The sequence below is a fragment of the Ovis canadensis genome, chromosome 3 (genome assembly GCF_042477335.2).
Source record: "Ovis canadensis isolate MfBH-ARS-UI-01 breed Bighorn chromosome 3, ARS-UI_OviCan_v2, whole genome shotgun sequence".
NCBI classification, from domain to species: Eukaryota; Metazoa; Chordata; class Mammalia; order Artiodactyla; family Bovidae; genus Ovis; species Ovis canadensis.
In genome coordinates, this window is record NC_091247.1 from 37,816,801 (window position 1) to 37,842,099 (window position 25,299).

Genomic DNA, 25,299 nt, shown 5'->3' on the forward strand with positions numbered 1-25,299 from the left:
ATCGGGACGGGCTGTAAGGGGCTGTGTCCCAGGGACGTGGGGCACTTTACCCCAGGGCCAGCCCCCTGCTCTGCTGGAAGTGTGACTGGGGGCATCCCGGTGCCAACTCCTCCCCAGAGAAGCTGAATGCCACCTCTGGGACTAGCCTTGCCCTGTCAGGCTGCTGAGAACTCTGAGGTCAGAGTGCAAGGGTCGAAACTCTGCCTCACTGTCGTCAGCTGAGCAGCAGCAGGCCTTAATTTAGTGTCTCTGAGTCTCAGTGTCCTCCGCTGTGAAGTGGGCACAGCAGTGGCCAGTCCCTGAGAGCACGAGCTCAGGCGCGTCTGTCTTCCAGGGGACTCAGTGACAGTGGTGCCACCTAAGGGGCCAGTGATGCTGAGGACCTGAGTGAGGGGGGCGGGCCAGGTGATGCTGGAGGGAGGGCGGCCATGGGAGGGGCTCCAGAGGAGAGGACGGGGTGCAGCATGGGGAAGGGGAGCTGACACGACCCGGGTCTTCTGAGAGGCAGAGAGGCGAGGCTTTCCTGGCCAAGTCTCCAGGGCCCCACTGCGTTCTAAGGGGAGTTCTGCTGAGGGCGGGCGCTGCATACTGAAAATCCACGTGGGCCACACACAGCGAGAAAACACCGATCAGAGCAAGGGCCTGGCCCTGATGAGGAGCCGAGGGTGGACGGAGAGGCCTGAGGGGGACCGGGGCTGGAATACAAGGTGACGGGCAAGAAAGCAGACATCAGCTGTTCCCTTCGGGCTGATCTGACCTGCACCACGGTCCCTGGTGGGGGTGCAGGAGGCAGTGGAGGGGCAGGGGCTGGGCTGGGCACACCTCGCAGACCAGAGTTCTAACCCCAGCTGAATGCTGGGGGTGGAGGATGTACTCAGCCTCTCGGGGCCCCAGCTTCCTCGCTGGCTGTGAAAATGTGAACTTCTGTCCTAGAGGCAACCTGTGCAGTGGTTAAGGACAAGTGCCCTGGGGTCAAGTCCTCTGACTGTCAGTGACCTTCCATAAGTAGCCTAATGCCTTGGCCTCTGTCTTTCCTCCCATATAACAGGATAAAGGCCACCCTCATAGGAGTGTGAGGAGTGACCACCCTAGTGGACACACGTGGAGTGCGCTGAGCAGCGCCTGGCGGGTGCTTGGAAACACTTGAACCAGTCCCCAGTAAGCAGACACACCCTTACCGAGGGCCGACCCGGAGGCCGACAGACAGGAAGGCTCTTACCTGCGGATGGTTCTGAGCAGAGTGGAGCGGGCCTCGTTGTGGAAGGCGATGATGATGCTGGTGGGAGGGAGGTCTGCACAGTACACCAGCAGGGTGCATCTGGAGAAGGAAAGACAGCAGGGCAGGAAGGACCTTAGAGACAGAGCAGACATAAAGGGCTGGAACCGTGGGCATCACTGGAGTGGACAGATGCCTGGTGTCTGGTGGGGCCACCGCAGCTGCACAGCACCACATAAGACCCCAGAGCATCACCTGGTCCTACTGCATGGAAAGGAAGCTCTGAGAATGATTACAGCAGGATCTCCTACCAACCTCGGGGAACTTGGGTCAAATTAAGTGGATATACAGGCCATTTTGGGGCTTCCCTGGTGGCTCATATGGTAAAGAATCCGCCTGCAGTGCAGGAAATCCGGGTTCGATCCTTGAGCTGGGAAGATCCTCTGGAGAAGGGAATGGCTACCCATTCCAGTATCCTTGCCTGAAGAATTCCATGGACCGAGGAGCCGGGCGGGCTATATTCAATGGGAATGCAAAGAGTCAGAGACGACTGGGCGACTAACACACAGACCCTAAAGAAGGCTGAGCCCCGAAGAATGGATGCTTTTTCCAACTGTGGTGCTAGAGAAGACTCTTAAGAGTTCCTTGGACAGCAAGGAGATCAAACCAGTCAATCCTAAAGGAAATCAGTTCTGAATATTCACTGGGAGGACTGATGCTGCAGCTGAAGTTCCAATACTTTGGCCACCTGATGCAAACAGCTGACTCAGTAGAAAAAAACCTGATGTGGGGAAAGATGGAGGGCAGGAGGAGAAGGGGGTGACAGAGGATGAGATGGTTGGATGGCCGACTCAATGGACATGAGTTTGAGCAAACTCCAGGAAATACTGAAGGACAGGGAAGTCTGGCACACTGCAGCCCCTGGGGTCGCAAACAGTTAGATATGACTGAGCAACTGAACAACAACAGAACATCAGTGTGGGACCTCCCGCTTCCCTGAGGCATTGCACAGTGATTTCTGGCAGCCACACAAGTCCACGCTCAAACTCAGGCTCCGCAGCCCAGTCTGTGCCGATCGAGATCTCACCATATTCTGGGCAAGCAGCTCCAGCCCACCACACCGTACTGATTCCCAACCTACTGCTGCCCCAGTACCTACACCAAAATCTGGCATGTTTAAAGAGGCTGAGCCCTAAAACTCGGCATATGCAATAAACCTGTGTCTTGAAAAGACATTCATTTCCCCGTGTCCAGGATGGTTTTGTATGACAATTATATCTAGGATAATTTCAATTTAATACCTCACTGCAAGTGAAAATTGTAGCCCGCAGCCTGAAAATTACTATAATAATGGAAATAAACACACATAGTGAGGCCGGAGCCACCAGGGGCAACCCCTGGGTAATGCCGCCTCTCTTTTCTCACTGTGCCAGGGGTGGTAAATGAGGATGTAAATAAGAGATGTTTGGCGAGTCAAACATGCCCTCTGCCTGTTTTTCCATTTCTTTCCAAGTGTGGGGCTTTTGGGGTCCAGAGACCCAAGGATGGACTTCAAGGGGACTGTGAGCCCTCTGAAATAGTCTGCAAACTTGTATATGAATATGTGTTTGTTTTTTCCCTGGGAAGATGGTCCATAGCATTCTGCAGATTCTCAAAGAAGCCTGTGCACTGAAACACTTAAGAACCTCAATCCTAGGACAATGGGCCTGACACCCGTTTGGCCTCCCTGATAATTCTGAACATTTTTTCCTGTAAGAGCAAACCCTGAACACAGAGGCTCTAAGCAAGGCTGGACGGGCCCCTTTTCCTGCCTTGGAGGCATCCAGCTGGGAGAGAGTGTGGCCCCACAGGTGCTGGGGGAGCAGAGGGAGGCAGGCCCCCGAATGGGGAGTAAAGAAGGCTTCATAGAGGAGGAGGTGCTGTGTCTCAGGGCGACATAGGGATGGATGGAGAGATATGGGGTACAGCATCCCCATCACAGCACAGTTTTTGGACCTGCATGCCAGATGCCCAGGGAAGCAGCTCACAGAATACTGGCCCCAGAGGTCTGGATACCACTGAGCAGCTGTGAGATGGTGGGTCAACCACTCACCTCTCCAGACTGCTGTCTGCTCATCTGTAAAACAGGGCTTGGGCCCACAGCTCTTCTGCTCAAATTTCTCCAAGCATCAGTAATCAGAAGCTTTGATTGTAGCTGACATTCAATAAGTGTGGTTGATTCGAATGAAATGCTGCAAAAATCATTCGGCAGCTGAGGCTCCACTGTGTGGCTGGAAGTTCACATTTATTAATACTTTTCTAAGACTCATCTGGAACTTGGAAATAATTTTTAAGTTGTAGATTTTCCCCCCTAGATTGTGACAATGTTAGGTACTTAGCTCGACAAATAATAACTATCATGATGTTGAACATCACACTGAAGCCTGCAGTCTCCTCCTCCCGTCGGGTGGAGCCAAGTCTTGCATGGGCTGGAAAGGCACCTTCGGTCAGTGGCTCTGCCCTGTCCCGCAGTGGGTGGGGGCACTGGGAGGCAAGAGGCGGAGAAGAGAGCAAAGAACGTAGCATCTGTGTTAGAGAAAGAAACCTGGGCTGTGACACTGATGCAAAGCCTGGATCTGCTGAAAAACTGGCTATGTGCCCTTGGACATGTCCTTTCTCTTCTCTGACCTTCAATGTTATCACCTGTGAGAAGAGGTGAAGACTGCAGAGAATGCAGGCAAAACATGTGGTATTTCACAGCTGCTGAATAAATGGTGGTGAGAACTGTTACTGTTATGACTACACAGTGGCTGAACTGTCCCTCCAGGCTACGTTCCATGCTTATGGACTAGAACTACAAACTCAAGAGTTCAGCCAAGGAAGGGGCTTGGAGACAACCTAGTCCAGCCTCCTAAGCTGGGCTGAACTTGGTAGCGTAACAGGCCTCCGTGGGCACCTGTGCCACTGTGCTCCCGGGCCTCAGCCCCCTCCAGCCTCCTGTGTCTCCAGGATAAAGGACAGAGGCTCTTCCTGGAGGCAGGGCAGAAGCCCCATGCGCGCCTCCTGTGTGCACAGGCCCAGGGAAGGTGAGCTCTAGGAGGGAGGTGCCTTACAGCTCCTGGCACAGGGTAGTATCTTCCTCCCACCCCTGCTCACAGCTCAAGTGCCTGGACTCATCCTTCATCTCTGACCCTCACAACAGCCTCTGAGAACCTCCACTCCACAGAGGACAACTGAGGCTCGGGATCTCGCTCAAAGTCCTGCGTCTGGTGAGTGGCCGAGATGGGCTGCACCCAGGTTCCAAGACTTCTAACGTGATATGTGTCCCTAGCATCCCTCTGTGACCTCACCCAGGTAAAGGCACAGGAGCCCGAGGAGCTGATGCTGGGCAGGGCCCCCTTTCCCAAGCCCTGTGCACAAGCCACCTGCCTGCCCTCCAAGGTCCAGGAGGAGCTGCAGAACCACTTAGGGGTGGGCCCCAGGCACTGGCAGCAACACGGCTGAGGTGCCTGGAAAAGTCCTTAAAACTGGTTGCTGTGAGGAGAGTCAGATGGCGCTGGGCTTTCTGTGAGAGGATCTAAAAGATTAATCAAACAGCGAGATCTATTAGGGGCACCAGGGGAATGGAGACAACTGCCAACACTGAGATCTGGCGCCGACAGACGGACGAGGAAGCATGTTTATAATTTATTAAAGATTCAGGGGTTTTGCTGGAGAGAAGAGCTGTGAGCAGAAAAGATTGGGGGTGGGGTGGAATCGGGAGAGGAAGGGTGGCACCACCGCTGTGTGTGCAGACAGATGCCAGCCCAGAGCTGCCGTCCTGACTGCCACAGCAGCTCCTGAATAATGCACACTTCTCTGAGCTGATTTTCCATGGGTAGTTTCTTTTTTTTTTTTTTTTAAAGAGTCAACTGACTTCATTTCTGCAAGCTCAGGTGGGTCTCCCAGTGCATCCTAACCATCCATTTCTTGAGTGTTCACCATCAGTTATCCACTGAGGATGCTTCCAGAGAGGTGCTCTGAGATGCTAACCCCTGGCACGGGGTCAGAGCTTCTTCTTCCAACTCTTTTCCACCTCTCCACCAGCCAATCACTGCTCTGCTGCCTACCCCGCCTCGTCTCTGCACCTGAACAGGTGCCAAAGGGGGGATGTTAGAAACACACCAAGCGAGGATGGCTGTCAGTTAACCCAGAAATGTAATGTGTGCACATGCCTTTTATTTTATTGCACAAGCTCATTAAACTGACAGTGGCCCGTAAACAGAGTGTTCTGATGATCTTCATCCCCATTTTATCATCAGGCAGGAGGGCTCCTGCCAGGCCTGCCCATGGTGTGCCTGCCGGGGCTACAACCGTGGTCCTCTGCTTCTTGGACACACAGTCTTCCCCTGCAGGATGCCACCCTTATGGAAGAAAAGAAGTGGTCATCAATTATAAACATTCAGGATTTCATTCTCGAGTGTAAAAGCAGGAGGGACTGACGGAGAGGCAGACTCTAACTCTGAAGCAGAGAGGACAGCGTAATTACTGTTACTGATATGTCCAGAACTGACAATCCTCTGTGTCCAGAAGGCAAAATCTAGTGTCCCAGAGGGGAGGCTGAGAGCAGTTAGAGAGAGGGGAAAGGTCACGCAAAGACGCAGTGTGACGCAGTGGAAATCAAACAGGCCTGGGGTGGGACACACTGGGCCAAGCCCTCATCACTCGGGAGCTGGAAAGCCACTGCTGTGAAGAAATGATCCGCCTCAGGGAAGGTCTTCAAATGACCATTTAGTGATCCCTGCTCAGGTGCTGTCCTGAGCACCTGCATGTTTAATGCTCGCAACAGCCCTACCAGGGTGGGGGGGTGGGGTGGAGAGGCACTGTATGGATTCGCTCAGGAGGAGACTGAGACGCAGAGAGATCAGGTAACTCACTGCAGCTGGTGAGCCCAGGCCTGCCGCACGTCCACGTTGCCAAGCCACCACCTCTCCGTGCCGCTGGCCGCCAGCTGTCCCTGCAGTGTACTCTGTGCCCTGCGCACTGTGTGGACTGCTGGGCCCACATGCCATCACCACCCCAAGGTACACTTTCGACCAAGCCCTCCCCGCAGGGAGGGCCAGGTTGCCTGCCATTTCTGGGTAGCCACAGGAAGACCGGGACGCTGCCAACTGAGCTGCCACAGGAACATCCTAACAGAGGCTCCCTAACACCCAGATGGAGCCTGAAAAGGCAGGGGCAGGGAGACTTCAATGAGGCCCTGGGAGGCATGTGAACCTGAAACTCATGTACACCCGTGGCGGATTCATGTCAATGTATGGCAAAACCAATACAGTATTGTAAAGTTAAAAAAAAATTTAAAATTAAAATAAAATAAAATAAAAAAATAAAAATTACTAAAAAAAAAAAAAAAGCTATGGTTTGTCCCTCCAGTTTCTGAAGGTCTAGCACTCACTCCACAGACCAGATCAGGCATATAAAACAGCTAGGTTCTCATCTCCACATGGGCCACTTGCCTGAACTCTAAGGTCACAAAGGCCAAGGGAACCAGGCATAAGATGGAAAGCGGGGGTGGGGCTAGTTTCCGGTCCCCAAGCGAGTGATGACCTAGATTCCCATGCAGCTGGTTGCAGCACAGCCTTCCCTTGCTCCCCACTTTCATCTCTGTCCCCCGTGTCCTCCACATGAGCCCAGAAGAGGCCCCACGGGGACCACATCTCCTCCCCATTCCCCTGCCTCCAACACTTCCCCAAAACTGATGTGTGTGACAAAGCAAGGACAAAGGGGAAGAGCTTTTGGCCCAATGACTCTCCCAGAAAGTCAGCTTCCTCTGCACGGAGACCAAGAACACCTTCTCCATCCCCAGCTCAGTTCTATGCAAGAAAGTCCACTCTCAGCTAGGAGGAAAAGGAAGATGACCTAAACCTATGAAATGCCAAATCTGTGACTGGCCTCTAGGTTCCAACTTGACTCTTCGGAAGCGAAAAACACAAGCAGTCTAAAAAGTAAGACATCTGTAAAACCAGAAATTCCTTCTAATCTCATTTCATGGGCAACACTGATACACTGTAAGGCATGAAATTTTTATTTCATGTCAATTTCACTGGGATTTCACATGCAGATTAATTTGTTCATCCACATAAACATATACTGCTCTGACTCCTTGCCTCCACAGCCACTCTCCCTTAGTGTTACAGAAATCCTGCATCTCATAAAAGACGCTTAAGATAACAGTGAGATCTGCAATTCCCTGACCCTGCCATGTTTTGAATTGCTGAGCACATAATTAAATTCTAATGTCCTAGGAGGAGCAGGCAATGGCACCCCACTCCAGTACTCTTGCCTGGAAAATCCCACGGACGGAGGAGCCTGGTAGGCTGCAGTCCATGGGGTTGCTAAGAGTCAGATGCAACTGAGCGACTTCACTTTCACTTTTCACTTTCATGCATTGGAAAAGGAAATGGCAACCCACTCCAGTGTTCTTGCCTGGAGAATCCCAGGGATGGGGAAGCCTGGTGGGTTGCTGTCTATGGGGTTGCACAGAGTCGGACACGACTGAAGCGACTTAGAAGCAGCAGCAGCAGCAGTGTCCTGGGAAGGAGGTAAATGGGCCAGGGCGGGAAGTGAACTGCTTAGGAACTGGGCTGGGCTCTGGGCTGGGCAGCTGAAGGCCCCCAGCCCCTACCTCCTTGTGGATGGAACCTGGTGTCTTGCTTTTAAGAGACAGACTACAGTTAAAGTGATGGGATGTCACTTTTGTGATTAGGTTTCAAAAGATGGTGACTTCCCTCTTTTGGGCTAGTATGCTTTGCTGAAGCACGCTGCCATGATGAGGACCCTCAAGCGGCAAGGAACTGAGAGTGGGCTTCTGGTCCATAGCCTGTGATGAAATGAATTCTGCCAACAACCATGTCAGTGAACTTGGAAAAGGGCCCTGCAACCCGAAACGTGCCCTGAGATGTGCTTTGAGATACCTGCAGCCCCAGATGACACCTTGAACACTGCCTATTGAGAGACCCACCTTGGCCATGCCTGAATTCCTGAGCCACAGAAACTCTGAAATGATAAGCATTATTATTACTTTTTTTTTTTTTTGGCTGCACCTTATTTTTTTGGTGGCATGTGGGACCTTAGTTTCCTGACCAGGGATCGAACCCACGTCCCCTGCATTGGAAGTGCAGAGTCTTAACCATTGGATCACCAGGGAAATCCCAATAAACATTATTTTAAGGCACTAAATTGTGTGGTAATTTGTTATGTAGCAACAGACAATTAATACGGGTACCCTTCAGTTCAGTTCAGTTCAGTTCAGTTGCTCAGTCGTGTCTGACTCTTTGCGACCCCATGAATTGCAGCACGCCAGGCCTCCCTGTCCATCACCAACTCCTGGAGTTCACTCAGACTCACGCCCATAGAGTCGGTGATGCCATCCAGCCATCTCATCCTCGGTCGTCCCCTTCTCCTCCTGCCCCCAATCCCTCCCAGCATCAGAGTCTTTTCCAATGAGTCAACTCTTCACATGAGGTGGCCAAAGTACTGGAGTTTTAGCTTTAGCATCATTCCTTCCAAAGAAATCCCAGGGCTGATCTCCTTCAGAATGGACTGGTTGGATCTCCTTGCAGTCCAAGGGACTCTCAAGAGTCTTCTCCAACACCACAGTTCAAAAGCATCAATTCTTCGGCGCTCAGCCTTCTTCACAGTCCAACTCTCACATCCATACATGACCACAGGAAAAACCATAGCCTTGACTAGACGGACCTTAGCCGGCAAAGTAATGTCTCTGCTTTTGAATATGCTATCTAGATTGGTCATAACTTTTCTTCCAAGGAGTAAATGTCTTTTAATTTCATGGCTGCAGTCACCATCTGCAGTGATTTTGGAGCCCAAAAAAATAAAGTCTGACACTGTTTCCACTGTTTCCCCATCTATTTCCCATGAAGTGATGGGACCAGATGCCATGATCTTTGTTTTCTGAATGTTGAGCTTGAAGCCAACTTTTTCACTCTCCTCTTTCACTTTCATCAAGAGGCTTTTTAGCTCCTCTTCACTTTCTGCCATAAGGGTGGTGTCATCTGCATAACTGAGGTTATTGATATTTCTCCCGGCAATCTCGTTTCCAGCTTGTGTTTCTTCCAGTCCAGCGTTTCTCATGATGTACTCTGCATATAAGTTAAATAAGCAGGGTGACAATATACAGCCTTGACGTACTCCTTTTCCTATTACCCTTAGCTCCTGAAAAACCAACTTCACCAGGGTTTCTCACTCCCTGAGGAGTCAAAGGTAAATCCCCTAGGGTACTTAGTGGAAGAGCTATGCAAAGGCATCACAATTCTCCCAGCATGGAACTCCAGAACCTCCACTGGACCCTTCATTCATGCTCTGCTGGCATCAGGATGTTGTTAGGTATGGATTCCTAGGGCCCCCGTATAGAGAGGGACGTTCTTAAGGGGAACCTGCGGGGCTGTTCCAATATTCATAGTTCTTTTGCTGTTGTTCAGTCGGTCAGTCATGTCTGACTCTTTGCGACCCCACGCACTGAAGCACACCAGGCTTCCCTGTCCTTTACCATCTCCTGGGGCTTGCTCAAGCTGATGTCCATTGAGTCAGTTATGCCATCCAGCCATCTCATCCTCTATCGTCCCCTTCTCCTCCTCTATCGTCCCCTTCTCGTCCTGCCTTCGATATTTCCCAGCACCAGGGTCTTTTCTAATGAGTCGGCTCTTGGCTTTAGTTGGCCAATGTATTGCAGCTTCAGCATCAGTCCTCCCAATGAATATTTAGGATTGATTTCCTTTAGGATTGATTGGTTTGATCTCCTTGCAGACCAAAGGACTCTCAAGAGTCTTCTCCAGCACCACAGTTCAAAAGCATTGATTCTTCACTGCTCAGCTTTCTTTGTGGTCCAACTCTCACATCCATACATGGCTATTGGAAAAACTATAGCTTTGACTATACAGACCTTTGTCAGCAAAGTAATGTCTCTGCTTTTAAATACACTCTCTAGGTTTGTCATAGCTTTTCTTCCAAGGAGCAAGCATCTTTTAATTTCATGGCTGCAGTCTAATTTCAGCTCTTGAGGACTTCTTAATATGAATCACAATCCATGCAAAAATTGTTGCAGTGCCTCTCTTCTCACTTCTCCCATGGATGGTGCATAACTAGTAAGTACCCTTCCATGCACAGAGAAGTTAATGCATTTCCTACAATGATGTCAGAGGGCTTAAAGGCCTGATTCACTTGCAGAAGTTCAGTTAAGAAAGATTGACCTAGATGGCATCACAGACATCCCTCCATTCCAAGAACACAAGGCCATTTGGCAGAGCACTTGTACTCAGGGTGGGCCTATTTAGGCCAATAAAAACATTCCCTTGTACCAACCATCACCTTGTTCTTGGTTGAATCTATCTCTCAGGCCAGTTCGAGGTCTGCAGTTCAATTCCCGCTCCTCAGAGGACCCTCTAGATTTCTTAGCCACCTACTTCCATTAGCATCAGGTTTATAAGAAAAACCTACATCTGACAATTCTAGAGCACTTCCACTATCATTATTAAATGATAGCAGGCTGTAAATCAACTGGTGATCTCCTAAGTCAGTTCTGCATTTTCCTGGTGATGTACTATAAGAATGCCCAAAAGGGTCTTTGCTGACAAACTGGGAAGCTAACTGGAGGAGAGAGTCACCAGGATATAAAGGGCCACGTTGTCTGGAGGCCCCCAAAGGCTCGGTCTCTGCCTCCATTTTGCAGCCCAGAGTAGATGGAAGATCTTTCCTTCTTTGGCTCCATATAACCTCTGGACCGCTGCCGTACTGGATGGGAAAGGACCACAGAGCTCCTCTGGTGGTCAGTTCCTACACTGTCAGCTTCTGGACTGTATTTCTAAGAGAAGTCTATTCCTGCTCTGTGAATAAAGTCTGTAAGAGTTGGGCCTTCTCTGGCGGTCCAGCGGTTAAGAATTTGTCTTCCATGCAGGGATGCAGGTTCTATCCCTGGTCAGGGAACCAAGATCCCACATGTCTTTGGGCAACTAAGCCTGCAAGCCACAACTACTGAACCTGTGCACTCTGGAGCCCACACTCCGCAAATAAAACCCGACACAGCCAAATAAATAAATATATATATTTTTAGAAAGTCTACAAGAGTCAGATAAGTTTGTTGCATGAGAAATACTGGAAAACTATTCTCAAATACTCTTTTGGTGATTCATCCTTGTACACTGAGACTTCCACTAGGCCCTGTTTACCAAGCTTTGACCTTGCCCTGTAATCCTTCACATATAATGGGAACTCCATATTTAAGGGATATACTGAACCACCTAACATCCTACCACACAGAATTTTGTAGGACACAGATTTTAAAACACACTGCTTCCAGCTCTCTTTTTTTAAGATGTGTAAACTGAGGCCCGGAACAGTGAGTGAATTGACCCACCAAGATCACACTACTAGGTAGTGGCCAAGCTAAGATCTCCTAGTTCTTGTCTATTGAACTTACTGTTTCCTTAAAGCACTTAGGCTTGGTTAGGGGTGGGGGAAGGGGGGCGGGTCACAGGCGTGCTTTCAGATGGTTTACAGCAGCCCCAGTCCATATAGGGTTACTGGCCACTGCATTCCAGTGCCCTTTATCAGCCTCTCCCCTCAAAACATTCCCACCAAACTCCCTATTATTTCTCTGTGTCACTCAATCTACACTTGATCTTAGCCAAAAGGCCAAGAAGCCATCCATGTTGCAAAATCTAACAGAAACTTTTCAGTCTTTATCTTGCTTGTCAACTCTGTAGCAGTTAATATTGAAGGTCACACATATCATTAAATGTTTGGTTCTTTGCCCTTGGCTTTGGTGAAATCACCCTAGCATGGCTCTCCCCTTCTTAAACTATTTCTTGGTTTGGTTTTCCTTTTCTTTCTCCCCTCTGAAATCCTGGTGTTCCCCTCCAAAATTCTCTCTTAAGCCATCCTCTTCTCAATCTTCCTTTTCTTTAGATTATTTCACTTGTTTCTAAGCCTTCAGTTTCCTATCTGTTTGCTAATGATCCCAACCCTAACCTTAACCTGATGAACATCTTTTGAATGTTCCCATGTGATGACCTTTTCAGCTGCCCTCTGCCTCTCTTACCTTGTCCAAGTCTGCTGACCCTTCCATGTTTCCCAACTCACCACCTACCATGTGCCCAAATCCAAGAGATATTCTCAAATCCTGCCTCCACCTCCCCGACATCCAATCTCACTAAACCTAGTCCTATCAATCCTTCTTACTTATCTCCTGACCTGGCGGTTTCTCTCTATTCCCCTCATGTCTTTGCTGGATTATTGCAGCCACTTCCTAGCTGACTTTATCCCTATCCAATCTCTCCTGCATGCTGCAGCTAGAATGATCATTCCAAACTGTACATCTTTAACATGTTTCAACACTGCCCAAGTGCTCACAAAATAAAGTTGAAACTCCAAATCACCGCTTACCATCCTTGGTGACCTGGTACCACCTATGACTCCTCCCATCACATCCTCCAATTTTCAGCCACGTTCTGTCTGACCTGCTCTTTCTCCCTCTGGACCTCTGAAGGTGCTGCCCCCCGTCCCATATGTCTGGAATGCATTCTGCTCTTTTCCCAGGCCTGGCTATTTTCTCCTCTTCTAATCCTGGCTTGGAAGGTACTTCCCCCGGAAGCCTTTCTTGACATCTAAGGCTTTTCTAATGTGCTCCCCTAGGACTCTGCACTCCCCCCATCGGTGCAGTTTATGATCAGGCATTGGGAACTACTTCTCTGTCTCCATTGCTGATGGTTAGCTGCAGCGAAACCCAGGGCTCATTTGTAGTTCTAACTTCAGTACCTGGCACGGTGACTAAACACAGTAGACATATATAATAAACGTCTGAATAATGAGTGGGTGGATGAGTGGGGGAGGAAGCAGGTGAAGCTTTCATGGGGTCAAAGCCAGAGGAAAAAATGTCCCTTGCCAAGTGACAGGTTACACCAGCTCAAGGAAGTTGCAGAACTGAAAGTTGGGTGAAGTGCCAAGGTGAGTCCTGCAGAGGAGACCAAACAAGTCACCCAAACTGAGAATGGTACCATGTGGGGAAAACAGGGAGCCTCTGGCTCAGGCTGTCCAGGAAGACCTCTGGGATAGTCATCTTGTGTCTGCAGAGGTTCTGAGGCATTCTCTGTTGCAGTGAAAATACTCAGCTGTGTTTAAAATGCTGGAATGTTCTCCTTGTTCAGTGAGTCCTGGGGATGAACAATGCTTCCTTACATGGGAGGGAAGAGACCGAATCCTATCCAGTAGGGCTGCCAGACGTTAGCTCGGATGCTCTCTTCTCCCAGACCTGCACTGTCCAATATGGTAGCCACCAGCCACATGTGGCTATTGGGCACTTGAGATAAATCAGAATGGAGATACACTGTAAGTGTGCAATACACACACGATTTTCAATGCTGATACAGAACATAAGATATTTCATCAGTAATTTTTTGACATTGATTATATGTCAAAATGATACCCATGAATGGTGGTAATGCTGGTGGTTTAGTGGCTGTCGTATCTGACTCTTTGCAACCTCATGGACTGTAGACCTTCAGGCTCCTCTGTCCATGGGATTTTCCAGGCAAGAACACTGGAGAGGGTTGCAATTTTCTTCTCCAGGTGATCAGGTTAAAATAATATATATTATCAAAACTAATTTCACTTAAAATTTTACTTTTTAAAGTGTGACTATTAGAAAATTTTAAATTACCTACATGGCTTACATATATTTCTATTAGACAACATTGTCCTAGGTCATTACTAAAGCTTGTACATAATGCAAGTTAAAATTTCAACATTAGTGTCAGACAATAGTTTCTAGATACTGGGTTCTTTCATGTGAGCAAAATAAAATTTTTAAAAATTATCAAGGGCATTATTAGGTTTGCACCATTTTCTTTTGCAGCAAAAATATATTTTAAAACTCTCATCATCTAGCATCATTGTTATTTCATCAAAGAAAGGGAGTTTAAATACTCAAAAGGCCACAACCTCAGAATAATTTAAAGCACTATAAACTGTAAAATTAAATTTTGAGAAAATCTTCCTCAGCATCTCCTCCTTTCCCCAACTCTACAGATCAGATCTGCAGAGATATATCAAATGGCATCTGAAAGCATAGTTCAAGTATTTGTCCCACTAAACAACAATGCACCTATGTCCACCCTCCACAGACAGTGTGGACACTAAACACAGGAGACACGACATCACCACACTTGCTCTGGAACCAACAGCCCCAGCTCCGTTTTTGGCGCTGCTGATATGAATGAGTTGGTATGGTTTTTCCAATCGCTAGCCCCAATTTGGGCTTCCCTGGTAGCTCAGCTGGTAAAGAATCTGCCTGCAATGCAGGAAATCCTGGTTCAATTCCTGAGTCCAGAAGATCCCTTGGAGATGGGATAGGCTAAGCACACCAGTATTCTTGGGCTTCCCTGATGGCTCAGATGGTAAAGAATCCACCTGCAATGCGGGAGACCTGGGTTCAATCCCTGAGTCGGGAAGATTCCCTGGAGGAGGGCATGGTAACCCACTCCAGTATTCTTGCCTGGAGAATCCCCATGGACAAAAGAGCCTGGCTGGCTACAGCCCATGGGGTTGCAAAGAGTGGGACATGACTGAATGACTGAGCACAGCACAGCAGAGCCGCACTTTATCTCCTCATGCACTGCTGCCACCCCAGCAATCACGTGCTACCTGGGCTTAAGACACACACCTGAGCTGCAGAATGCAGACACCTCTGGTCGCATTTAGACCTCCTAGAAATGACCACGGCTCCACTCTGCACCACTGTGTTTTCCTAGATAACTAATTTTGGTCTTTTGTTGAACAGCCCCTTTGAAGGGAGTGGAACACTGAGGTCTGGTGGAAACCACAGGGAAGTAGCTGCGCCTTTTTTCCAAGAAGATAGGCTGTTCTCAGGAAGCTGCAAAGAGGCTTCTCTTGGGATGCTGCCAGGCCCCATGTCAGTTGGTACCAAGCACCACCCAGATGGTAACCGGGTGCCCGCATATGTGCATGTGTGTGCGCAGGGGAGCATGTTCTCAAAAGACAAATGCAGAGTCTAGCCAGGACCCGGAAGTGTGGAGGTGGGCCAAGGCTTATTTTTGAAATGTTTCCTGAAAAAGATTCCTCAGTGTCTGAGACTAGGGCTTCTCCAAGTCTTATTTTAGTCCTGTTTGAATCACATTACACAGTAGTAATAATAGATAACAGTGACGGAACCCTGTGTCTCAGGTATTCTTCCAAGAGCTTTAAATCTGCACAATCATTCCCTGAGGAAGTGCTCTGAGACCATCACGGAGAAGACTGTGAGGTCAGAGTCAGTAAGCAGCCACATCTCAATGTCACACCAGATGGCCTGGCTCCCAGCTCTGAGCGCTCACGCTCCACTAGTACACCCCTTGATGGCCAGCCAGCTCACTCACTTGAAAACCTTTGGTTCATAATGACCTTTCTCTCTGTCTTTGCTCTTGAAGTCTGCATGCTGGAAGGTACTGAAAAGATGGAAAATCACAAGTCTGGCTGTCCAGAAGGAAGGATGTCCCCCCTTGATCTTCTCTGAGCTATTTCCTGGTATTTATCAGACCTTCCAGCTAAAGGATCAGAGAAGAGTCATTCCTTCCCTTTACCTGAAGGGGGAAATGTTCCTCTAACTGAGGCAGCTGAGGTAAGATAGCCTAGCGAAGACCCAGCACACAGAGATCTGGAATGATCTGCTTGAAGGCCAAGCATCCAACATCTCTTATTCTCCAGGAACTCACAGCGGTGGCCTTGTGGAAGGTCTGAGCTGAGGAGGTAAAAAGCCAAGACTTCTCATGCCTGCCCACACCCTTCTAGACGGTTGGTCCATCCCCAAGTTAGTCATGCACCAAATTTTACATCCATCCCTTTATTCTCACTTCCATCTGCCTGAGCCTGGCCCACCCTCATGGTCTGTGGGACTGCAACAGCCTTCTGACTGCACCTCATCTCATCCCTTCCCCCCAACCTTCGACATTAATCTGCCTAACATTCTGCTTCACATATCTAAGTCTCCTTACCTTTGGTAGTTACCTAAGCTAAACCTTGGCTGCATCCCAAAGCCCCCACCATTGTGTTAGCCCTGCCCAATAGCTCCCTCACCTGAGCCTTCTAGCCCGATAACCCAGTCCACTCCTTCTTGGTCATAACTGCACCATGATCTCCACATGCCTCCCCATCCAGCCATCATCCTTTCTACAGCTGCCTCAGTATAACATTTGTGCAATGCTCACCCTAGGTTAGCGCCTCCATTGCACTTTTCATGGACTCCCTGGCCTCCCTCCCACTTCTGCACAGCTGTGCCATCTTCTCCATGGGTAGTGGCCACATTTCTACTGCTTGATGTTCCCATGGGCCAGATAGTCAACTGACTGCAGTCACTTTCCTCCTCTCTAAACCCCGGATCATAGCAAAGTTGTTGTGAGGCTTAACTGAAAGGACATATATAAGGTGCCTACCACGTGTCAGGGGAATAGTTTGATCAATAAATGTTGGCTGATTATGGTCCTGGATTTATGTGCTAACACGGAGAATTCTTTGTTGAGTGAAGGTGGTTTTAAATTTCCTGTGATTTGATTTTCTCCCTCTGCTCTGAGGATTCATTCCCACGCCTGCACTTGCAAACCCTGATGTTTTCAGATCGTTTGAGAATGAATCCAGTGGGGTGTTCTTTGAATCCATCAGTCATCAGTTGAGACTGATGAAGCATCTGAGTGCCAGGTACTCTGGGGCTCTGGAGCGGGGTGCAAAGATAAGCCAGCATGCCTGCCCAGGTCGTTCAAGGAGGGGAGAAACTGGGGTAACGGGTGCTGCTCAGAGGTGAGCATGGGAGTGGGAGGTGCTGTCCTACTTGGCCTGAGGGGGCACAATGTCTCCCTGGAGAGGGGACCCCACCCACCCGGGTTCCTGAAAGGTGAGAGAGCATCCCGAGCAGAGAGGGCTGTGAAGATGAGAAGGTGAGAAGGCATGAACCCTCCTGCACAGTCAGGCAGCTGCAAGCCTGGGCCTGGCTGTGGTGGGCGTGGCTTCAGGGGCGGAGTGAGCTGGCAGCAGGGCAGGGCTTTGCATGGGGCTGGATGCATCCGCCTCTGGGAAGCTGTCAGTGGAGGAGGCATGGACGGGTATGGGACCACAGCCCAGTGGGAGGGCGGCTGGGGGCTGCTGCTGTCACCCAGGTAGAGGGGGCAGCAGTGAGCAGGGAGCAAAGTCAGAAGCCAAGAGGTATCCAGGAGGCAGACTCAACAAATCAAGGGTGGGCGAGGAGGGCAGACACCAAAGGATTTGGCTTGAGTCACAGGGTGGGCAGTGGGATTGCCCTGAGACATGAAAGCAGGCTGGGTACTTGATGTCTTGAGAGGCAGGCTCAACAAGGCTTGCAGCAAGGGGAAAAAAGGAAGTGTCTACGTAATCAATCAAGGAGGGACAGTGAGAAGCGGGAAAACCAGAGAACAGAGGTAAGGAGGCCTGATGGGGCTGGCTTCAGGGTCACTGGGAAGGTGAGGTGAGCGCAGGAGGTGAGAGCTGTTGGATATAATCCGCTTCAACCCAACGTAAGTGGCTCCTCTTACTGTGTCCAGGACACCCAGGACTCCGCAAGGGGCCTCTGCTGACTGTGCCCCTCGCCAGCCCAGATGGAAGCCCGGCTGCTACATGATTCCACAGGTCCCCCAGCAGAGCCCTTCCTCCATCATATCACACATTTCTCAGTGAGTTTTCCTGGCACCCTGGGGCCCGGGGCTCATGTCACTTCATCCCACTGTCTGTCACCAGGACCACACGCGTGGCCTCCTTCCCACAGCTTCTCCCACCCACAGCTGTCATCTCCTCTCTGCTCTTTTCAGCTCTTGTCAAACACATTTTGTACTTCCTGGCCCCCAGCCCTGAAATCACTCCCTCTGCTGGCCTTGGCATCTATCCCTGGGATCTGAAGAGCGCAAATTTTATCAGACGCGGCATTGCGATTGCCTCATGGCTTGTCTCACGTTCTCATTTTCAAAGTAAGTCTGACATTCAGGCAAGTGAAGTGTTGGGTGCTGAGAGCCAAGGCTGAGGCAGGACGCTATCTGCACAACTTCCCTGCCCCCGTCCCCTCCACCCCTGCCTACCTAGCTCTCGGAGAACACCATGGGGGGCAGGTGCCAAGCCAGGACCTCTCCAAACTTACCCACGTCACCGCGTTCTCCTGGTTTCAGTCACCCTGTTCTCCTGGTTTCAGTCACCGTCTCTACACCCACCTCCTGGGCCTGCTTTTGCCTACAGCTGTGGAGCAGTGAAAAGACCCCAGGGTCTGAGTGCTAATGCTGGTCCTCAGACTAATACCACTTTGACTGCTCATGACCACAGCTAACAGTCACTGCATGCTTACAAGGAGTTAAAGACCAGGCTCTGCGTTTGACATGGATGGATTTGCTTACCCCCACAGCAACCCTGGGTACCATTATTATTCCCATTTTAAAGATGAGGAAACTGAGGCTTAGGAGTTGAGTAACTCACACCAGGATCAGCGGGTAAGTGGCAAAGATGCTCTTTCTGTAAGTTCACATGGTGAGGAAACCTACCTGCCACTTAGCCAACCAGTAGCCTTTCCCAGGCCTCTGTTTCATCCACTGAGAAATGACAATGGACCCTTCACCCAGAGGGTACTGAGGACATCAAGGGCAGGAGATGTGAGAGGGCTTAGGAAAGTCTCCTATAACTATAAGATGTGATTTTCCTTATCTGAGGGACTCACCACAAGGTTCAGCCGATCACTGAGAAATTGCAGCAGGTGTCCTGAGATCCCCTGGGCCTCATCGAGCCAGTCCTGCCAGCCTTATTTCTCTCTGCATTAGGGGCATCACACCACAAGTGTTCTTCAGAGTATTAGTGGGTAATGGTAACTGCACATGCCAGCATCCTGGGTCTTAAAGGGAAAGAAGCCACATGTTCCAACTTCCTATACTTAGACTGAAAAACGTGGGCAGGACAGTTTGCAGTTTGCAGTCAAGTTGCCATCCATGTGACATGTCAACTCCAGGGGCAAACAGTTTTGTTGTCTTTGTGTTTAAGAGATCCTGAGATGTTCAGATAAGTGCAAAGAAGGTGTTAAACCAGCTTACATGTGGATCTCCAGATGGAAGGGAGTCTGGTCACCTCCACTGGGGGGAAGGCATGAGAGGGAGGGGGAGGCCATGCAAGGAAATGGCCACGGCAGCAAGCAAAAAGGACAGTTCTGCGGATTCTGTGGGACCCTTGCCTCCTGCGTGTGAGAAGAAGGATTAATCCAGGGCTTTGAGGAGCAGGGAGGTGCTGCGGAGTCAGAGGGAGCCCTGCATCTGGAAATTGCCTCCAACCTGAGCCACTTCTGGGTCACTGCTGGCATGTACTGGCAGAGTGTATTCCACCAGCAGCAGAACTAGAGGTCACCTTATTCATAATCTCTGAGCTACTTCTCACTTCTTGTGTGTGTGTGTGTGTGTGTGTGTGTGTGTGTGTTTGCACTTGGTTGTTCAGTCGTGTCCAACTCTTTGCAACCCCATGGACTGTAGCCCGCCAGGCTCCTCTGTCCATGGGATTTCCCAGGCAAGAATACTGGAGTGGGTTGCCATTTCCTTCTCCAGGGGATCTTCCTGATCCAGGGATCAAACCCATGTCTCCTACATCAACAGGCAGATTCACACTGCATCACCTGGGAAGCTCTCTTACTTCTTACAGGTGAAGAAACATACCCAGAGAGCTGAGGAGTTGGGAAGTAACTTAGACAAAACTCAGCTCTTCTCATGCTCAGTCCAGCTGTTTCCCCCATTTTATCACGCTGCCCAGATACAGGACAAAACGCCAGAAACTCATCAGAAGAGGAGGAGATGACTAAGGAAGGACTAAGAGTCAGGCTTCATGTTTGGTTCCTGGGCAAAGAGCATAGCAAGATGAACAGGGGAGGGGCAAGACCCTTGATCAAGTATGCAAGTAGCTAATATGCCTAGGAAAAGGTACTCCACTTCACTGATTAGCAGGGAAAGGCAGACTTAAACCACAGTGATATACCACTGCTCAGGCTCTAGAAAGGCTAACATGAACGCTTCCTTAGATGTTTGACAATATCTAGAAAAGCTGCCAGGGACACACCCTACAGGAACCTATATGCCTGTTCACCAGGAGATAAATACAAGGTTACTCATAGGCGCTCTATCAGAATCTCACACTGGAAAATTCTAAATAAACATTATCAGTAGACCAGATATATAAATTGTAACACTTTCCTCCAAAGGAATACTATACAGCAATGAGAATGAACAAACTGTCTTGCAAAATGTGACTGGAATTCACACATCTCTTCCATCTCACCTCCGAGTAAACTCCCAGGTCTAAGACCCAACACCCTACCCTGAGGATGTCAGAGCCTCAGAGCCAAGATCCCACACTGCACTCCACCCCCTTGGGCGCGCTTCCGATTCAGACTGAGCTTGGTCCCCCCACCAGCAGAGGCTCTCAGAATATTGTGCTGCCCAGGGATATGTTGCCTAGGGAATCTCTCAGGGTTGCTACGATGATAAGGTAGGGCCAGTGTGATAGTAAAAGTGGACCAATGTTTACTGAATCAACTAAATTGAGGGAATTAACTAAATCAACTGAATTAAGGGAAATCTGTATGAAACTCACAGAGCAGGCCAGGATTGGGGGTAGAGGGTGAGGGAAGAGCCTGCAGGGGCAGCAGGCAAGAGACGTGGGACCAGAGTGGAAGGAATCCTGGCCCAGAGACGCCTGCTGTCTCAGCCTCTGTGGTCTTTCTTCCCCCGGACCCTGGCGAGAACCCCTTCCCGACCCTGTAGGTGATCCTCAGGGCAGCAGACACAGTTCTCCTGCTGAGATTCCAGGCTGTTGGGAAACTCCTCCCACTATTTCCTTCAAAGCTCTTTGAACCTCTGAAGTGCTCTGGAGTGAAGCGCTCTCAGAACTACTGTCACCAGGCTCACAAACTCCTGTGCTGAAAAACGATGCATAGGAGCGACCAGAATGCAGTGGATGGGCAGGCCTATTTGCAAAGCTAAGTGTCTGTAATGGGTTTCCCCTCCCCTCCCTCCACCTTGATACAGAATCACCAACTCTGTGCTGAGCTAGTGGAATCGCCTTGACTCTGAGGGAATATGAACATTTTTTATGCTTAGCCATTCCAACCATAAAAATTTTTATCCTATTACCACTAAGTGACGAGTACAAGGAGAGAAATGATGATCATCTTCGACAGCCATTCCAACCGAGTAAATACAAGGAAGGAGAAATGCAATCCTACACGGGGCCACAGCCCCTTCATTTCCCAGGATGGAAAAGAGCAAAGGAAAAATGTCTTCCCGGTGAGATGTGTCAAAGTATGGAATTTTCCCTCCAGGCAAGTGATGGGCATCCCACTGTTTGAACCATTTAGCACCACACTGGACAGAGCCCAGGAGGATATGCTGAGCAGAACACTCAGACCCAGCTGGCCAGGGGGAGGTGAACTAACAAGGCTTCCCAGCTCTCACCAACAACACCCCCCACCAGCCCATAGCTTCTGGGTGCATCCACCCTGCCACCTGCTCCCCTGCAATCAAAGCAACCCCATAATAAGCACTGCCAGGCAACAGCAAAAATATACATGTGCTTTATCAAAATATTTCTCTCCTTCTCAAGGGGTGCGCCTTCACTTAATGGCTTCCTGTCTGCCAGACGTTTTATGTGCTACTTGGATGATGGCAAATCCAGCTGTTGTCACCAGAATGTGCTGACGGGTGGGGGCAGCAGGCCTGGGAAACAGGGACTATTTGCTGGACCAGTCAATGCTTTATAAATAGTGGAACTCCCCTGGGAAATCTTCTCAGACTCACTCCAGTTAGACACTGTCTCTTCCTCACGTTGAAATATTAATGGTGCTCCCACCCCCACCCTACCCCCAACACAGGCAGCCACATCTATTCATCCTTGTGACCACTAGAAATTAAGGCTCTCATCCACATTAACAGAACTATGGGCCTTAGGGGAAATTTTTGATGCTCTGATGAAGCACCCGTGTAGTCTTCACATGAGACCAAGGCGGGTGAGAGAGCAGAGTGTATGTATGTATTTATATCTGAAAAAGAGAAAGTCAACCGTGGAAGAAGGAACCCATCACAACTGTGCGGCACTCGGGGAGTGAGAAAGCTTCAAGATTACCTAGTTCAAGCATAGATGAGAAGACAAACCTAAGACAGGGGCAGGGACGGGTGGAAGGCCATTGCTGGGCACCTTGCTCAACTCCTCTCACTGGGCTTGAATCAGGGATGGGGAGATGGAGTGGCAGCAAAGACATGACTGAAGACCCAAGACAGCAGCTTTCTGTCTCAAGACTGTGAAAATGTCAAGTGTTACATAAGGAGTGGGGTGGGCAGGGAAAGGTTAATAACCTCATAGGGTGAATGAACAGATTCACTGGAAGCTGTAGTCACTCATTTCTAAACTATCCTCACCACCTACCCCAGGGACCCTAAGACTCCCATAAACCCTGGGATGGGGAGTTCAAAACCTGCCCCAGCCTATCTCTTACTCTTCAACTCAGTCATTCCAGGCTACAGGTAAACCCCACTGCCTCCCATAAAATACCATGGACTCCATGGGGAAAAGGCCCAGGAGAAAGACGGTGAGCCTGTTCAGTTTCACACAGAGGATCAAGCCCCCCGCCCCTCGAAGGCGTCTATCACATGATGCCCCAATATGACTGGTCTGTCAGGGGTTCCATGCCCCCAGTGCACTGGCTTTTCAACCAGCACAGCGGGCTGTTGGTGAAACCCTCACAGCCTTCCTCCTTTCTCCCCTCCTCACTCCACCTGTGCAACTGTGGATTCCTAGGCCATGCCCCCCAGTGCCCGCCCTCTCAGCAGCACCTGCTCTAAAGCTCAGCTAATAGTTCTGGGTCTCAGGCACTGTCCTAATGCATCCTATAACTCACAATGCAATTACCGTGGTAGGGAAATTGGCAGCAAATTTAATAAGCTCAGCCCCCTCCCACATGCTGTTTCTTCACTCTTCTCTTTTCAGTAATGAGAAGTCTTTAAGGGAAAAGGCCTTTTCCCCTTTAACGGAGGCTATTCTCCTGATTCCTTATCTGAAGCCCATGAGGATGGGAGGGTATGGAGAAGGGGACTTCCTCTAGCTCCTTTTGCCCTGTTTACTCGTATGGCAGATGGGAAGAGAGCAGTCAGTTGTCTTTCCAGGCTTACTCTCCCTTTCATCTGCTCAGCTAACATTTATTGAATTCCTATCACACATCACAGATTTCTCCCCCTAGAGGGCAACTGGTGTCATAGCTAGTTGAACCTTAGCTGCAAGGCATGATGGGAAAAGGGAGAGGTTAACCTGTGTCTATGGAGTAGGGTCCCCAGGGTGGGCCAAGAGCTATAGTAGGAGCTTCTTGGTAAAGGTGATGCCAGTTGTCAACAGGATGGCAGCATATTGACCCTTGTGGTTGAAGAAACTGAGAGGAGGGGGCAGGAAGGAACCAGAGAAGCCAGAGGTCTCCAAAGGAACTGAGACACAGCCTGTCTCCTGGGCAGAGGCAGAGGGCTGCAGCGTGTAGGCAGGTAGGCATCTTTATTCCAGGGCCTACTGTCTACTCAAACCCAGGGCCTCTAAGCTGGACCCACCCACCACCCATGGACTTTATCTGATCCACAAAAGGAAGCCACAGCGCCAGCTGATGCTCTGTGGTTTACAAATTTAAGCAGGCATCAGAATCACTGGTGGTCCGTGTTGAGACACAGGTCACCAGGCCCCACCCCAGAGCACCTCACTCAGTTGTTCTGGGGGAAAGCTTAGAATCTGCAGTTCTAACTGGTGATGTTGATCCTGGTCTCCTGGAGCACCTCAATCAGTAGTTCTGTGGGGAAGCTTAGAATCTGCAGTTCTAACTGGTGATGCCGATACTGGTCTCCTGGTCTGGGAAATCACACTTTGAGAACTATCGTTCTAAGCCTTTGCTATTCGATGTGAGCCCTGGACCATCCATCAGCAGAACCTGGGAGTTTGACAGGAATGCAGACTCTCAGGCCCCATTGCAGACCTGCTGAATCAGTGTGACAAGAACCTCAGATGATTTAAGTTCAAGAAACACCTGTGGTGGCAATTCTCAATCCTGGCTGCTTAATAGGATCACTTGGGGAGCTCAGAAAAGAGACGCTTCAGCTGGGTGGAGGCTGGGATCCGCATTTTTTTTAAAGTTCCCCAAGTAATTCTTAGGAGATGCCTGCATTGAGAACCGCTGGGACTCCCACTCATGACTAACACTCCAAACCCATTTTTCCAGCACTGAACTTACCCCTCATGATTGTGGGGAGGGGTCGGGAGGAAGTACCTGAAAAGACGAGTGTCTGGGACCACCCGGTTGCTGGCAATCCGCTCACTCTCCCGCTGGTTGAAAGCATACAGCTTATAAGGATCGTCACCGACACGCCACTTCTTGGCATTCAGATACCGCCGCTCATCAAACTGGTCCCATAGGTCATCCCAGTCACCATCCGAAATCTATGGGACATAAAGGGGAAGTTGGTGAGGATGGCCCCAGGCCCTCTCAGCTCCCTCTGTCTATCAGTGCCCAGAGACCAAGCATGTGCCGGCAAGGTTCAGTGCAAAGATGGGGCAGATGTAGGACATTAATAAAACCATCAGCAGTAATAATAAATGATGATGACGACAATGGCAGCTACCATTTAATGAGTGCTGTACTTATATACCAGGCACTGGGTTAGGACCTATACACACTTTTCTCGTGTGATTCTCATAATTTTAGGCAATGGATGTTGCTTGTATCCCCACTACGCAGACAAGGAAGCCGTCTCAACAGCCCAAGCACCTTGCTCAAGATACCACAATTAGGAAGCAACAGGGCTGGGACTTGGATTCTAGAATACTAACCCCAGAGGCCACCTCTCTGGGGTAATTTGAGACACGTGCTGGAAGGTGCCGGCACAATAGCTAACACATAGTAGGTACACAATGACTGCCATTCCCTGCTCTGCCAAAGGAGGGCAGCAATGGAAAGCAAGCAATCCATCTATAACGGGGGTGCTACCTGCTGGAGAGACACCTTGTGTGTTCCTTCC

The 25,299-nt window shown here is 49.8% G+C and overlaps 1 protein-coding gene across 2 annotated transcripts in view; it reads right to left on the reverse strand.

The window, feature by feature from the left end:
- Positions 1–25,299, reverse strand: part of GALNT14 (polypeptide N-acetylgalactosaminyltransferase 14) — a 221,953-nt gene that overhangs the window by 51,213 nt on the left and 145,441 nt on the right. For both annotated transcript variants that reach the window (XM_069582915.1, XM_069582916.1), the window contains exons 2-3: positions 24,552–24,721; positions 1,220–1,318 (exon numbers count right to left, since the gene is read on the reverse strand). In XM_069582915.1, the coding sequence (XP_069439016.1) occupies positions 1,220–1,318; positions 24,552–24,721 (269 nt within the window). The remainder of the gene's footprint in view (positions 1–1,219; positions 1,319–24,551; positions 24,722–25,299) is intronic.